The 16,043-nt window shown below is 46.9% G+C and overlaps 1 protein-coding gene and 1 long non-coding RNA gene across 4 annotated transcripts in view; one reads left to right on the forward strand and one right to left on the reverse strand.

Annotated features, from left to right (window-relative positions):
* Window positions 1-978: 978 nt before the first annotated feature.
* abtb3a (ankyrin repeat and BTB domain containing 3a) overlaps window positions 979-16,043 on the reverse strand; it is a 167,569-nt gene continuing 152,504 nt past the window's right edge. For all 3 annotated transcript variants that reach the window (XM_086201810.1, XM_086201809.1, XM_086201808.1), the window contains 8 exons: window positions 12,423-12,655; window positions 10,927-11,105; window positions 10,525-10,630; window positions 8,982-9,084; window positions 8,812-8,893; window positions 8,249-8,317; window positions 8,031-8,144; window positions 979-7,947 (listed from right to left, as the gene is read on the reverse strand). In XM_086201810.1, the coding sequence (XP_086057936.1) occupies window positions 7,717-7,947; window positions 8,031-8,144; window positions 8,249-8,317; window positions 8,812-8,893; window positions 8,982-9,084; window positions 10,525-10,630; window positions 10,927-11,105; window positions 12,423-12,655 (1,117 nt within the window). In that variant the 3' untranslated portion in view covers window positions 979-7,716. The remainder of the gene's footprint in view (window positions 7,948-8,030; window positions 8,145-8,248; window positions 8,318-8,811; window positions 8,894-8,981; window positions 9,085-10,524; window positions 10,631-10,926; window positions 11,106-12,422; window positions 12,656-16,043) is intronic.
* LOC147262697 (uncharacterized) lies at window positions 6,673-13,155 on the forward strand. The gene is made up of 5 exons (XR_015112461.1): window positions 6,673-7,004; window positions 8,852-8,919; window positions 9,041-9,213; window positions 10,913-11,062; window positions 12,523-13,155. It is a non-coding gene; the product is annotated as an uncharacterized LOC147262697 (long non-coding RNA).

Raw genomic sequence — 16,043 nt, forward strand, 5'->3', positions numbered from 1 at the left:
CCCTGTCTGCTGTACCCTGTAGCTCCCGGCCATGACACCATGTTTGTAGTCTCCCTGTCTGCTGTACCCTGTGGCTCCTGGCCATGACACCATGTTTGTAGTCTCCCTGTCTGCTGTACCCTGTGGCTCCTGGCCATGACACCATGTTTGTAGTCTCCCTGTCTGCTGTACCCTGTGGCTCCTGGCCATGACACCACGTTTGTAGTCTCCCTGTCTGCTGTACCCTGTGGCTCCTGGCCATGACGCCATGTTTGTAGTCTCCCTGTCTGCTGTACCCTGTAGCTCCCGGCCATGACACCATGTTTGTAGTCTCCCTGTCTGCTGTACCCTGTAGCTCCAAGCCATGACGCCATGTTTGTAGTCTCCCTGTCTGCTGTACCCTGTAGCTCCCGGCCATGACACCATGTTTGTAGTCTCCCTGTCTGCTGTACCCTGTAGCTCCAAGCCATGACGCCATGTTTGTAGTCTCCCTGTCTGCTGTACCCTGTAGCACCCGGCCACGACGCCATGTTTGCAGTCTCAGTGACCTTCCATCAGCAGGTGAGTAGATGATAACTGAAGTTTCATTTTAGGGTGAACCATCCCTTTACACCCCAAAAAACCTCCAGGGATGATTTAGAGACACACCTTTATACCTTTTGCTGGAGTAAGTGGCAGATTTTTGACCATTGGAACTCCATCCATCCATCCATTTTCTACCTCTTACCCTGTTAAGGGTGGTGGGGGTGGAGCCTATCCCAGCAGCCTTCAGGTGAGAGGCGGGGTTCACCCTGGACAGGTCACCAGTCCATCGCAGGGCCAACACATAGAGACAGACAACCACTGGCTCTCCCAGCCACACCTACGGTCAGTTTAGAGTCTGGATTAACCTGGTCCCTCTTGATGTCTTTGGACTGTGGAGGAAGCTGGAGTACCAGAGAGAACCCACGCAGGAACAGGAAGAACATGGAGACTCACCCAGAAAGATCCCGTGCTCCAGCCGAGGCTGGAACCTGGAACCTTCTTGCTGCGAGGCGACAGTGCTGACCACTGCACTGGAACTCATTTAACGAATTTTATCCGGCTGGAGTCCATTTGCGCTTTAGACCACATAGATCCCTTAACGAGAACCCTAGAACCTGAATGTTCGACAGTCAGCTACATAGCAAGACAAAACAAAAAAAAGAAAAAAAAAAAAAAAACCATGTCAGATTAAAAAAAGGAAAAGAAAAAAAAGATCTCATACGGATTAACTGTGGCGTTTATTAGCTGTCCACAAAAACATGTCATGGAAACTGTTGCACGAGTGTAACATTCCTGTTTGCTGTTATACTCAACTACAACCCTGCTTCTCACATCATGTATCATTTATATTATATATATATTTATATATATTTATATATTTTGTACAATATACATGTTCTCATCAAAGGAAAACCAAAACAAAACAAAAAGCAAAATCCCTCCTCCCCGCCGTCTGTGGTTGTGAGAATCCCATGCATATTTCCACTGTGTTTAGGAGAAATGTTGTTTATTACCAGGAACAATTAAGCAGGCAAATCAATGCTGGGACAAATCAGGGGGGGGGGGGGGGGTTCCTTGTAGACAAAGCTGGTGTACAGAGCACATTCTCAACAACGTTAAACAAGAGGAGCCATGCACATTTACTCTACGGCTTTGACCCACTTCTGGAGTCAAGAGCACCAGAACAGGGTGGCATCGCAAAGAACAAGGAGACTAATAAAATACAGAGAGAAGTCTTTTTTTTTTTCTTTTTTCGGGGGGGGGGGGGGGGCTTACGCTTGTGTGTGACAGCTGCTGACGGCTCACAATAAAACTTTAGCTTGAGGTTAAAATACTTGGTGTGTGAGGCTACAGTAACACTGGCACAAAGAAAGTGCTTGACATCATAAACAAAACCCTTTCACCTCTGGAGACAAAAACGGCTTCAAGTTTCATTGCACACTTAAAGTCCCTTCCAACGCGGGCGTGACTCGGCGAGGTTCATCCTCTAAAGATGGGTTAAAGCTGTCAGGGTAAAATCTCTAAATATTCGTTTAAAATGAGGAAAATACCTTTAAAATGGGATGTCACAAAAATATCATATTCCTTACTATGTTCCCACCATATTTTGTCTTCCTCCACAATGATGGCAGGTTACCCTCCGGTATCTGATCAATACAGTCTTGTGTAAATATTGCTTCAATTAAAACTTTAACAGTATCTTTTTATATATCTTTTTTTTTTTTAAACTTTTGTAAAACAAAATAGCTGTGGAATGTAAAATAAAATATATAGAGCTATGTATGTAAGAAAATAAAGTCGTAGAACAGTATCTCTTATTTTTTTTGTATTATAAAATCAACTCCAACATTGCTTATTTCCTCTTTTTTTTTTTCCTTTTTTCGTTTTTTTTAAATGTGGCCCAAACACAAATAAGTAATTCTGAGAGTGCTACAAGGTAAGCTCCAGGTTTTGACCCTCACGTGTGAAGGAACAGAGGGATGTGGGAGAGGAGGACCACCACCGTGTGTGACCACACCTTTGACACGTCCGCTGTGTGGAAAAGAAGGTGGACTGCTTTTACTTTTGGTTTGCTGCTGGACCGGAGACGCAGAACATTTGGTCAGTAAAGTACCGCAGGAACTCCTGTAGGCTAAACCAAAGTTAGCGTGGCTACGCGGTTCCCTTTGACCACGAGCTAACGGGATTTTAACAGAAGATTTTAGATTATTGCTGAAAATCAACTCGGTGGTAAATGAAAGTATATGAGACTTACATGTTTTGTCTCAGGAGATAATTTTAGCGAACTTTTAAGATTTTTGAAGCGTAATACAATAGCTAGAGGTAAAAAAGCTAACGTTATGCTAAAGCCGTGTTTACCAAACCAGGGTACGCCAAATAAAATCACTCCATGCACGCCCCTGGGAGCAGTGCATGAGTACATAAGCTTCAGACCGAATCCTGACCGTCAACATCCTGTTCTGGGGGTTCCCGTACTGAGAGTTAGGATTAACGTTAGAGGTGCTCGTCTAGCCTCATGGGGCGAGCACCACCTGTGGAGGTAGAGGGGCGTGACAGCAGGGGGACGAATGTTTCAGGGTTCCTCAAGTTGCACACTTCTGTTATTGTATTTCATGTCACTCAGAACTCGACAAAAATCTCACATAGAAAGTCAGAAAATGCAATGAACAGTTCTATTCCGTCGAGTTGTGATGGAGCTAGCGCGCAATAACGTTAGCCTACGTCCATCTTTTTTTTTTTTTAATGTTGGCAAAATAAACCCATCATTTTCCTGAGCAGTCGGGGGTTGGAATTTCCACTCTTTAATAAATGACACAAATAAACTCTAATTTTGTTGAGCCATTTCTATATTTTTAACGTGGTGGTTACTGGCGTCAGAGAAAAACAAAAACAACTTAATATCTTGAACTTGTTTGACCTCATTTCAGACTTTTAGACTGGGAACCCATACATGTGGGAGACAGGTTCCAGGTTTTACAATTCATTCCCGCAACCCTTTATGTTAAAATGCTGTTTTGCTCTGTTGCATTAATAAAATATACTGTTGGTTCGGCGGTTTGCATCTCAAGCGAGATGTTCAAGTCAGCTGGGTTTTATTTAAATTCTTCACTACTTGACATTTGACCCATTTTTTTTTTGAACGAGTGAAATAATTTGACCAGCGAGGCGAAAACTCCAGGGCTGCCGCTGCTGAATATTCAACACTCGGTCCTTTTAGAACCGATGTTAGTGAGCGTAATCACACCCGGTGGAGAAATCCCACAATACCGTAACCTCACGGAGGAAATGACGCGCTTTTATACCAGAGCCACTGCGGACCCATCACCGAGCAGAACTGGAACACCTGAGCCAAAACGTCACCTGAGGCAATCACCACCAAATAAGATGAAGCGAAGCCAAAAACCATGATCACATGAGCGGCCGATGAAACTCTGATAAACAATCTCTTCAATGAAGGGAACCTTAATTTGAAGCGTGTGACTGATTTCTGTTATTCGAGCCCGCGTTTTTTGCGCTGGATCATCTCACAAATTCATAAAATATGCCATTTTGTATTTATTTCTGCCTCTTATGACACCGTCCGTAGATTTGAGGGATATTATTCATCAGTTACTGCTGTGATAACTGGCTTCGGTTCCCCTCCTCTTGCTCTGGTAGAAGGTGCAACGTTTCACAGCTCTGGATTTGACACCTGATGAGGGTCCAGAGTTGCAAAGAGGAGTTGTTGGTCCTCGAAGAGATTTATCCACACTTCCATTGGAACGGGACGCTCCACCGTCTATATTTAGAAATACGAAGAAAAGGGACTCCCATAGAATATTACCATCCTACTCATCATGGCGGTTTCCAGAACCTTTTCTATCACTTAACTGTCCTGATTTTGTGGACTTTTTATTTCCAAGGGACTTCTACGAGTTTTGCCGTCGCCCTTTTCCTGTTTTATTTTGAAAGGTACTTTGCACGAGTGTGACATGCTACTTTACTTCCCGCCTCGTTTCCGTGTGTGGTTACCCCCTTGACCGCGTCCACCTGTCTCCTGAAAGTCTCACGCTGCGTTCAAGACAACTCAGAGGTCGGGAAGTGCTACGATTTGTCGGACTTGGCGTCACTTTCGACATTAAAGATGCCGGTATTTGTCCTACATGGAAAAAAAACCCAAAATGCAATTATTATCACCGTGTTTTTGACATTTCATTCTTCTTCTCCCACTGAGTTCTTATTCGGGACGTCGGCAAACAGTTCTCAGGTGCAACACTGCCACCCACAGACCTGGAGCGCGTCCTGTGTGTGTGTTTGTTTGTTTTTAAACTGAAACTGGAGATTTCTAACATTTTGGCATTTCTGCTGCGATCAATTCTGAGGGCGCAAAAAAAAAAAAAAAAAAGAAGGTCAGCGGACGGTGAGAACACACCCAAAAACTGTTTGCCAGCCTCCAAAAACCTCCAACAGGGCTGAGAAAGGATGCTGTAGGGGCAGTCGCTGTCCTCGATGCTGCGCCGACCCAGAACCAATTACCCTGGAGCCTTCGGATAAACTCCAGTCCTATCGGTTCTGAATAACGGACGCTTGTGGAGAACGTCCTGACTGTTAACCCTGCTGCTCTGATCTCTTGGTGCTGATTGGCTTTCATGTCCGGCTCCTGTTCCTCTGTGTCCAACATTCTGTTCAAACATTCAGTTCCTCGGTTCCTGCTGATTCCTGCGCTTGGCTAATCTGCCGCCATTAGCATGCACTCAGCTTTATAAGCTCCGTGATTTGATGTTGATTGCCAGAATGCATCTCAGGCCTTCAGCTCACCAAACGTACGAATGTACCTTCCTCTTTTTGTTTTTCTTTTTCCATCAGAGACACATTTTTGCAGTGCAGTTTTCCATCTCCTGCACTGATGAATCACCCAGGAGATTTTCCAAAGACGCGCTTTGATTCAACACTCCCACTTTGCATCTCTCAGTGCTGCTGGAATCAAACAAACAAACAAACAATAAAAACAAATAAATAAATAAATAAAAATGGCGACTTTAAAACGGATCTTTTGATGAATCGGAATGCGTCTGAAACAAGAGGGAGAACCCTAACAACTGATCTCCAACCAGCCGGCTCAGCCCTGCCGCGCGACACAGAGAGCACACCTAAAGCCAAACGGAGGACTCGCACGAACAGGTTCAACATGCAGCTTTGCATAAACAGAGACACGCAGCTGCTGGGGGAGCACATTCGATGGGACCGGCGTCACCAGCCAAGCGCGTGGAGGAGAAATGCTGTACATCAGTTTACAAAAGACAAGAAGGAGCAGCTCGCCGTCCTTCAGGTTCTATTTACACTGCGTGAAGGATCTTTGAGGAGAGAGTCCCTGCCACCCAAACCCCTCTACCACCCCCCTCATGTCGGTTTTGCTGTTCTTTTTTTTGTTTCTTTTTCCCCTCCCCCGTTGGGAAACTGGTCCGTGAAGAAAGTCCTGCATAAAAAGCAACATCATGGCAGCTCAGCTGAGGAGGTGTCATGCAAAAAACAAAACAAAAAAAGAAAGAAAGAAAAAAGAAAAGTTATCACAAGTTTTAAATTTCCCAGTTGGACGTCCACGTTTCAAGCATAGATTTTCAGCGGGCGCCGTCCGGTTGGCCGTCAGTGCTGCAGTCTGTCGGCCACGGTGGAAGTTGGTGTGATCGGTTTGGCCTCTGCACACGTAGAGAACACAGTGAAACGTGTCCAACACAGAACGGACAGATAGGAAGGCAAGTTCAGTTCTGCCTAAATGTTCGTCTGCTGAAGTGCTACTACTCACTATTGATTGTATAGGATATTTTGGCATGTGTGTCAAACTTTATACTACAGGTAACTGCGCTGCGATGGCGTCTACCGACATCAAACCATTTGTAAACCGGAGTCTCATATCGGAAGAGAATTGAGGTCCAAATGCACGGCGAAGGTTCTGACCCAAGCTGCTGCTGCGCGCGTCACTACTGCTGTTCCTACAGTCCTAGAACTCGGGTTTGAGTTGGATGGGTTTCAAATCACACGCCGCCGAATGTTGCGCCCCACCGGCGCCGCTGGGCGTGTGTCAGTGGAAGCTGCCCGAAAAAACGGACACCACGAAAACCAAAACTGAGGAGGAAGATTTTTTTTTTAAAATTTTCTGTGTCAAGGATTAATCCGTCAACGGTCGACGTCTCAAACTTGTGATGAAATCGAGAAGATGATTGACAACAGCACGTGAATCCAAAACGTCCGTCTGCAAACTCCCGGAAGCTTCGCCCAGTCGGACGCACCTCCCTGATCCCTCACTGGCTGTTTCGTCGCACGCCAGCACGCGTTCAAGCACACCTGGATGTCGCACGATGCGTTTCAGAGCGTGTAAACAGACGTTTGGAGCTGCTGTTGCGAATCGTCGGCGCCCGTTAGCTTTCAGCGAAGACAGCGACGGCAACTCTGAGCCCTCCGTTCACTGAGAAATCACGCCGGGAGGAAAGAAACATCTCTGTGAATTCCAGACGTTTAAAAAGGTTAGTAACTGAAAAACAGGTGACGTACTACTTTAAAAGGCGGAGGATTACGTTAAAACGGCAGGTCTGAGAGCGTCGCCTCCTCGACCACGTTGTGGTTCTCCTGGAACGTATGACTGCGTTTTGTATGAAGAGAATGAATTATTCTACATCCGATTCTGCAGTTCCTCTTTGCGAGGCATTCTGCACATGGGGAAGTACTCACCAACAGCAGTAGTTTTACTCCAATTTTAAAATGTCTCATTTACTCTTGACAAGAATGAAAGACATCTTCCTCCTCTAACGACCCCCTCGGTCCTGTGACTCCTCCCTGCGCATCGGAGACGACGGGATAGTCTAATCTACCTTTGAAGTGTAAAAAGGCGCACAGTATTTATTCCATGCATGTGCGCTGTATGAAATACTGTAGTAGATTTCATAGTCATGGTTGGGTCAGTCTGGTTCTGATAGTTTCGGGTACTGCAGGGGTGGCGGGGAGTGATCAGTAGGAGCTAAGAGTTCAACCCTCCGACGCAGCCAGAAGTCTGATTGGGTCTCGTACGCCAGCATCAACGAGCGGCACGATTAAAGGGAATCCCCGACATAACGACATCCGACAGCTCCTCTTCAGACGCGGGGCCAGGACGGGTGGACGGGGGCTGTATGGCAGGATGTTCGAGCGGCGTTACATGGATGCTGTGGCTGGATGGGCTGAGGGGTGGCGCCTCAGAGGTCACACCACGGAGCCTTTGGAGGTGGAGAGGTGGATGGAGTGGATGCGCGTGGCCAGAGTTTTCTCCAGGTCCAGGAGGATATCCGAGCAGATACCGGGGCTGGACAGGGGGCTCTCGGCGGGAGCAGGTTCATACAGCAGCTGCTTGAAGCTGTCGAGCTCAATCAGCAGCACCATGTTCTTCAGGAAGTAGCCCTCGATGAAAGCCGTCAGCTCCGTAGCGCCGAGGAACTAGCGTCAGAGGAAAGAGGGCGAGAGGTTGGCGCGTTTCTGACACGAATACAGCAGCCTCCCGTGACATCGGCGCCACTCACCTTGGCGTGTTTGTAGAGGTCCACGCACGTTTCGGTGGTGATGTTCTTGGTGCAGATGATCTCACAGTGTCTCTGAAGGGCCTCTAGTTGGAAGAACTTGGCTGCAGACAGGAGCTGCGGGGAACAGTAGAGCCGCACAGAATGAGAGACAGGACTCGGGATTAGAAACGCTAATACTCGTGCTGGGGCTCAGCAGACGCTGGTTCAGCCTCTCTTACCTCCATCACTTCAGTGTTGCGTATGTGCAAAGACTCGGTGCCTCCGCAGTACAGATACTGCATGACCAGCTGAAACACAAGACAGCCGTCAATCTGGAGCACCACTCAGGTGCTCTCCGCCACCTCGGTACCTCAGGAGTAAACGACGAGTCAGTGTGGCGCGAAGGAGCAGCGTCTGAAACTGTTGTCGTGAGCAGGTGGGAGGCATCGCCGAACACCTGTCCATCTGGGAACGTCCCAGTGGGAAAGTGGGACTGTTTTTTTTTTTTTTTTTTTTTAAATCTCTGTCTCATACAGTGTCCAAGACCAGACGCAATTGGCGTGACTGAAGCTAAATTATGACGCAAAGTCAAAGCAAAAGGATAGATTTGTTTTACGCCACCTAACCGACACACGTGAAGATGGCGTGTGACGGCCACGTGGAAAAAACCCACAGACGCTGATGGCTGCTGTGTTTGTGCTGAGACGAATTAGAGCGGAACTCGTGTTCAACCTGAACCTGGTCTCGGTCTCAACAACGTTCCATCCTGTCCCCCACGAACATGAAATCACAAAACTCTTACATGGAATATGTTGTACTTGACATGGCTGATCTCGATGCAGGTGTTCTCGGCTGCTGGTCGGTTCTGGAGCAGGGACTTGAACCTGGATGACACGGAAGGAATCACCTGGTACGTCGTTATGCCCGCGATGGTTTCCAGTCCAACGCAAAAGTAGCAGTGTCATGATTTACCTTGGTGACGCCGTAAACAGCAAAACTTTATGTGCATAAAAGGGTTTCCCCTCCACCAGGAACGTAACGTCAGACATCTCCTTGTTGTTGAGGAAGTGAGGATCTGAGGAACACGACAGCGTGGAACAGTGAGGAGCAGAAGCTGAGGCTAACGGGGCCGTTCATCACTCCTCATGATTTGCCACTAAACCGCATGACAACTACAACTCTCATTAGATGCGTGCCCTAAAAGGTAGTTTAATTTAATGTCACATCTTCTCCGCGTGGGTTCTTTGAATGCATCCTGATCAATAATTACTTGTATTTCAGGCATTAAATCACTTTACTAACCTCATGTCATGTGGGTGTTGTCCAGCAAACACTAGGTGGTGCTAGAGCACAGTCACTGAATGTTCATGTCACTTGTCATGTTGCACAAAAGAAGCACAAAACTGTCCGACCTTGCAAACTTCAAACTAACTTTGGTTCATTACGTCAGTATAAATGTGCTCCAACGCAACTATCAGCTTGTGGGAGAAAAAAAAAAGAAAAAAATAGATAGCAAATGTTTATCATTCCCTGAGGGGGATGGAATACCAGAGCCAATTTAAATAAATCAAAAACAAATTGAATTAATTTAAGCCTGGTTAGTAGCTTGATTTATGTGATATTTCTCTGTCGTCCAAAGCAAACTGCACACCAATATTTCACAAATGTCAAAAAAACAGAGAGGACTTGTTTGTCTGCGGTCCTCCTCAGTCGGGGCTGCAGTGTGACATTTAATGAGCGCGTATTTGCCATTCTGAAGTAGCAAGATGATGCATTACAAAAGGGATTCAACCTATTATCACCTTATAAAAGCTTCAACATTTGCTGGGGAGTTGCTAAAAATACATCCCCGGCATTACGTGAACACATTTTATGGTACGAACATTTGAAGATAAGAAGAAGTCCCAGTTTTAAAGTGATATTTCACCCTTTAAGAGTGCTTTGCCTTTTTAGGTCCTCACATAAAATGGGTTTTCAGCACTCCTTTGTGACGCCAGGATGCAGAAAGAGCCGGCCACGCATATTTAGCTTGACGCTCGCGATGACAGACGGTTGGCTTTTGCGGAAACGTTCGTTCACAAACTCTCAGTGCATCTTCTGGTGTAATCTGAGACTTTTTAATCCAGCTGCACGCTCTGTAATCCACAAACACTTTGATTTGAGCTGATTCAGGATTTATGTCGTTAGCCATCACTGGCTTCAGTTAGCTTCTAGCTCAATCCAGGTATCTGGCTCCTCCTGCAGTCACGAGGGAGAAAAGCAGCAGGGGGGAAAAACCAGGAGTTAAAGGCACCTTTTTTTTCTCCCCCTTTCACCACTTCACGGGTGAAGCATAGTTTGACTGACAGGTGATCTCTCACCTGGCCAAAGTTGGACCCCCCCAGAACACAAAATCCCTGAGCTCGCCACTTTATTTGTAACCCTGCTGTCACTGCCACATCACTCAACATTACTTAATGCATAAAAGTAGAAGAAAACGGCAAAAACGGCGTCTATTTTTAGCCCGCCGTCTTACCTAAGCGTGAGGTCTGCTTCTTCTTGATCTCTGTCAGCTTAGGGATGGGGAAGGGCCCGTAGCACTGCGTGAAAATGACTGACAGCTGCTGGCTTATCACCTCATTCTGCAGAAACAGAATAAATAAGGAGAAAACTTTGCAAAGATTTGTGTGCCCCCCCCCCCCTTTTGTCTTCCAAGAGGCAAAATTTGATGCAAATGTACGATAATGTGGTTTGGAGTGCAACTAAATATATGCAAATATGAGTGTTAATGTCACCCGAGAACATGAGAAGACAACAGTTTGTATTTCCAGCAAAAAACAAAAACAAAACACAACCAGACAAAAAAAAAGCTGCCTTTGTCTGATGTTTCTCTAACAAGCGTTTTGTTTACCGGCACATGAAAGGAAGCCTCGCTGACCTTGCTGGATCGCAGGATCTGGAACATAAGCGGCAGGCCGTGCGTGATGAGTTCCTCTGTGTACTCGTCCTCCTGGATGCAGCTGAAGTCCTTGAGCAGGCCCTGGATCAGCGGCCGCCGGTGCTGGATGAAGCAGGTACGCAGGGACTCGAGCCAGGTGTGTAGCGTCCAGGGAACGCCTGGGAACATCACCACACGGAGAGTGAATACACACTCGCGCGGAGCAAGGCCAACCTGAGATCTGAGCGGTTTTCAAGGGCGACAGAACCGACCATGTTTCCATCACTGTATGGTGTTAAAGTGAGTTGAAGGGCGATTGCGCGGTGAGCGTCGGATTAGCAGAAAGTCCTCGGCAGAATGATAAAAGCAGCACTTGAATATAGTTCAAGAAAAAATGTGCAGTAAGAGTTTGAAAATGGAAGATGAAATGAGCATAAACCATGACTGTGAGCACAGACGGGATCAGCTGGTCGATTTACCACCGATCAACTCTTGAAGTCACTCAGAAGGTAAAATATCTCCAACATGAGCCGGTGAAAGGTTCTGAGTCAGCAGTCAGCTCTTTTCCAATCCCTTCTTTCAAAGACGAGCTAGTGCTACGGTCGCATCGACGCTACCAGGAGCGGCGATCCTTGTTTTGAACGGAGAGTCTCGCTGATGTCATACTTAAACCCCGCCCTCGTCTCCTCAAAGGACTCTGATTGGTCTCTATCTCGTGTGACCGTCTGACATTTTGACCTCACACACCCAGCAAATCCAGCAATAAGACAGGGACAGGTCTTGGGATCAGGGAAGGTACGATGGACATTTTTTCCAACTGAGTAGCTGTGTTGACTGTTGCAGCTAGCAAACAGTACAACTGATCCAGTGCTTCCAGTTGCTAGCTTGGACTGGATCTGGACTGGTACTGGTGCTTTGATAGGTATTTACTCCCTTACATATGTGCATATGTGTTACGTCTGTGTGCGTGTCAGCTGTACTGTGTGAGCGCCGTCCACTACTGAGCCTCCAGCACGGGAGGCGGACATGCTAGCAAGGAGGCTAGAACCTTCAGGCCTGAGCGTCAGAGGTGGAGAACTCAGATTTCAGTCTCAGCTTTTACCCAAGAAAGAACAGTTCAATATTCGGGGGCCCCGTTCTCTGCCGGCTACAGCCAGACAGTTGATTTATCAGTGCCTAAGCTGCAGCTCCGTCCGGTGTCGCTGGATGTTGGGAGATGGTTGTCTCATCGATGCAACCGCTCCACACTCCGCCATCGTCGCAACATTGAGGCGAGTGATGAATCGCCCCTGAAATATAAGCTTCTCCTCTGAGGACAGTTTCATGGTTGGGTGAGCGAAGGAGATTGTTGGTAAGTGTGTACAGGACAGGACGGGACAGGATGGGACAGGACGGGACAGGATGGGATAGGCACAGCATGAGCACATCTCAGGACAGCTGGACGCACCAGAGAGTGAGGCATGTGCGCCAATGAAGCATGTATTAGTAAATCTGACCTAAGCTGCGGATGTCTATGGTGATGTCCACATGGCCGTGCTCTGCACTATGGTACATGGCCTCTCTCAGGGCCCTCAGCTTGGCCTTTCCTGTTCGCAGGGTCCCTCCGCTGTTGGCCTGAGGACCCAACGTCTTCTCCCGAGGAACTGAACCCTCGGCGAGGATCTCCTCCAGGGACAGCACGTCCCCCTTTTCCTTCTCTGACTGGGACAGGAGCTTCCGGAACACGTTCCTGGAGGGAAAGTGGGAGCAGATAAAGAGAGATTGAACAGAAGGGAAGTGACGGGACGCCGTCAAAGGTCCGGGGACGGAGCTCCGTCGAGAAGATGAGGCCTGGTGTCACAAGTAGGAAGAGAAGCTGAGAGGCGGATGGCTGCTGACTGGAGACTAAATTAGGCCAACGCGTTCTGCTCTGTGTTGAGTCCACATTAAGCCTATTCAGCTCTCCAGTGCTGATGAAATAGTTTAATGTCGTTAATTAAACCCAGCAGACTCTGGACGTGTATTACTGGAAGCTTCAACTGATTATAAAGTGAAGTATGTTGGGAAACAACATGGGGCCTCACGCATGAAACTTGTATGTGCAACACTGGATCTGAAATCACGTGCAGCCTTTGAATACCGCCAGGGGATTAGCGGCATCAACATTTCCATACTCGCCGTTCGAAAAGGATTCAAATTTATGCACAACAGCTGAAAAATATCAACACGATGAACAAACTACTGGATGCAGGGAATGAGGAGGAAACTACAGTCATTTAGGCCTTTTTCATTTAACGTTTAGGAATGTTTGCACTCATTAAAAAAAGAGTCATCGCTCATCATATTTGATAACGAGTGATTAAAGATGATTATCGCTCGTCATCTTTCTGGTTGGCTGCTCAGCTGACCCTGATGAAAAAGGATTTTTTATGCCGCCTGCACTTCAAGGCACCATCTCCAAATCTGCTCCCATTCCGGGTTTGAATTCCATCAAAGTCCAAACGATGTGTGAGGCAACAAAATCCAATCGTGAACGCGGCGGCGGCCTGCTGGCCAGGGGATTACACGGGTCTTTCATGCTGCGCGGTGGGTGTGTGGCGGGATTGAGGTGTAGCCGGAGACGGGGGTGTCTTATTGTGATAGAAGTCTTTATTGCTGCTGAGGAGGTAAATGTTTTGGGTGCAGCTGCTGTGACTTTCGGCAGGATTACACCAACACGTTGTGGCCGAATTTCACCAAACCTGGTGAAGGGGCGTAGCGTGAGCTAAGGAAGGACCCCATTTGTTTGGGGACAGATCTGTTGAACAAAGCTAAAAGTCGCATTTTTTAACATGAGGTTTGGCTGAGTTCCCTTAGCAGAGGTATGCGCTGGGAACTCACCGAAGCCTGCAGTCAGGGCAGAAAAATGTACACAGAACAAACGCTTTTCTTTTTTTTTTTGGATGCCATTCAGTCAAAGAGTATAAAAGTCCAACTGTGGTTGTTTTTTTGACAACAGCATTGCCACATCATGGAAACAGCACTGAGTAACTTCAACATAACAAAAGAAAAGAGCGTGGAGTCATCAAGCTCCTCGCTGAATATTCCCCCTTTTCTGAAGTTAGTTTTTCAGTCTTACGTCAGAAGACGCTACGCGCCAATGTTGCCATCGATTAGCTGTCATTTCTTGTCACCTAATCTATATCCCTGGCTTAGGTGGCATCTTCCATCCCCTGGTTTAATCTTTTATCTGAGTTTTTATTTGACCTTTCCATTAGCATTCACACCTAAGTTGGCTGCCCTTCTGTGGGTTTATTGAGGTGGCTCAATATGCTAACTGTGCTAACACAAGGAGGTAAAAACAGATCTAGGTGTTACGAGCGTCTTTCATTATCCCACATAGGATTTCTAGAGGATTTTTGAAAGGAAGCATGGAACAAACGAAAGGTTGTTTGTGTGTTTTTTAAAGAAGGGAACATGCATGAGGTGGTTTTAGCTCCTGCACGGAGGTAAAGGATAAGGAAAAACTTTATTGTCCCATACGGGAAATTTGCTTCGACAGCAGAGCATGATATGCTGCAACATAACACTTAACAGTTGCACAAGCACACACAATGGCACAATTAGACGGACACACGTGGTGTCAAATATTAATAAAATAAAATAAGATGGAAGGTCAACAGCCACAAGTTACAATAATACACAATTCCCCAAAATGGCACTAGTATAATGCAACAGCGTCAAAAAGATCGTAGTACATACTGTTAAGTAGTCTACAGGTAAGTGCTGGAGTACACTGAGCACCGATATAAATACATACTTAGTCGTCTACAAGAAAGTGCTGGAGCGCTAAAGTGCGATTGTACTATTGCAGATCCCAGCAGCAAATAAATAAAAACTGCTCAAAACAAGTTTACAATGATATAAAATCAGTAAACCAAATAAGACGCAGAGCAGCACCGTAAGAGAAACTGAATAGAGTCTGAAAAAGATAAAAACAGATACAAAAGGAAAACTAGCAGGTTAAAAGCCCGGTAAAACCAAGACAATTAAAAAAAAAAAAAGAGTAAGCAGCAGCTTTGCTTAGAAGCGTGATGGACATAGGAAGGAAGGAGAGCTTGTAACGATTAGTTTTACGTTTACTTGCCCTGTAACGTCTCCCTGAAGGGAACAACGGAATGAAGGATGTGAGTAAAGTCATGAGGGGTTTTCTGAGCTACAGTGACAAAGTTACAGTGACAAAGACAGACTGAAGCGATGGGGAGGTGTTTTTGACACTGTCACTGTCACTTTCATAGCAGATTTGATCAGTTTCTCCATCTTGCATTTGCTCTGAACAGAAAGAGTGCCGGACCAGGCGACAAGACCATATCTGATGAGACTATCAAAAATGGCATTATTAAAAGTCAACATCAAGGTCAAGGTATCAGCTGTAGAACTGTGCTGCAAGCATCACAACGTGCTGCTTCTGCGCGGTGCAGCAGTGACAGATTCCCTCGGAGGAGGAGACTTGTATTAACATACGTAGCGCGATCACAGCCCCCCGCGTGTGTCACTGCACCATCTGCTTTAGCAAGAGGAGGGGGGGCTTTTTTGGGGGGGGGGGCGGGGGTGCAAAAGCAGCATAGCATCACATCGTGCTGCTGTGATTGTTTGATCACCGATGACAAGCCGGTGGGGGGGCCGCCAGTCGTCACTTTGAGGCCGCTCATAAAAGTGTTGTTTGATCGCCACTCGCAGTCCCTGAGGGTCCGACTGTACGTTCAAGCTGGTGGGGGGGGGGGGGGGGGGGGGTCTCAAGTGGTAACCATAAAATTATGTGGGTTTGAGAAAACACGTGAGCAATGGAAGAATGAAAACTGCAAACAGTATTCAGGACTAATAACCTCAGAGGAACGCCTGAAGGAGATGGCAAGCTTCAAAAATAGGGTCCAATTCACCAGCAGACTGGGAGCCGAGTCCCCCTGACAGGCTCGGTGATTTTAATGCAGGGCTCAGGGACACATTCCCCCCCGCCCTCCATCCTTCCTCCCTCCTCCATCCATACCACTGAGGTGAAGCTTCTCCAAAAATAAAATAAAAGGAGAGTAGCAGGGCCAGATCATCCCTCCCCAGCTGTGCTTAGCCTGTGTGTGGATCAACTGGCCCCGGTACTCACT

Source organism: Aulostomus chinensis, chromosome 4, assembly GCF_037954235.1.
Source record: "Aulostomus chinensis isolate RoL2024-O1b breed Wild chromosome 4, RoL_Achi_v1.0, whole genome shotgun sequence".
NCBI lineage: Eukaryota > Metazoa > Chordata > Actinopteri > Syngnathiformes > Aulostomidae > Aulostomus > Aulostomus chinensis.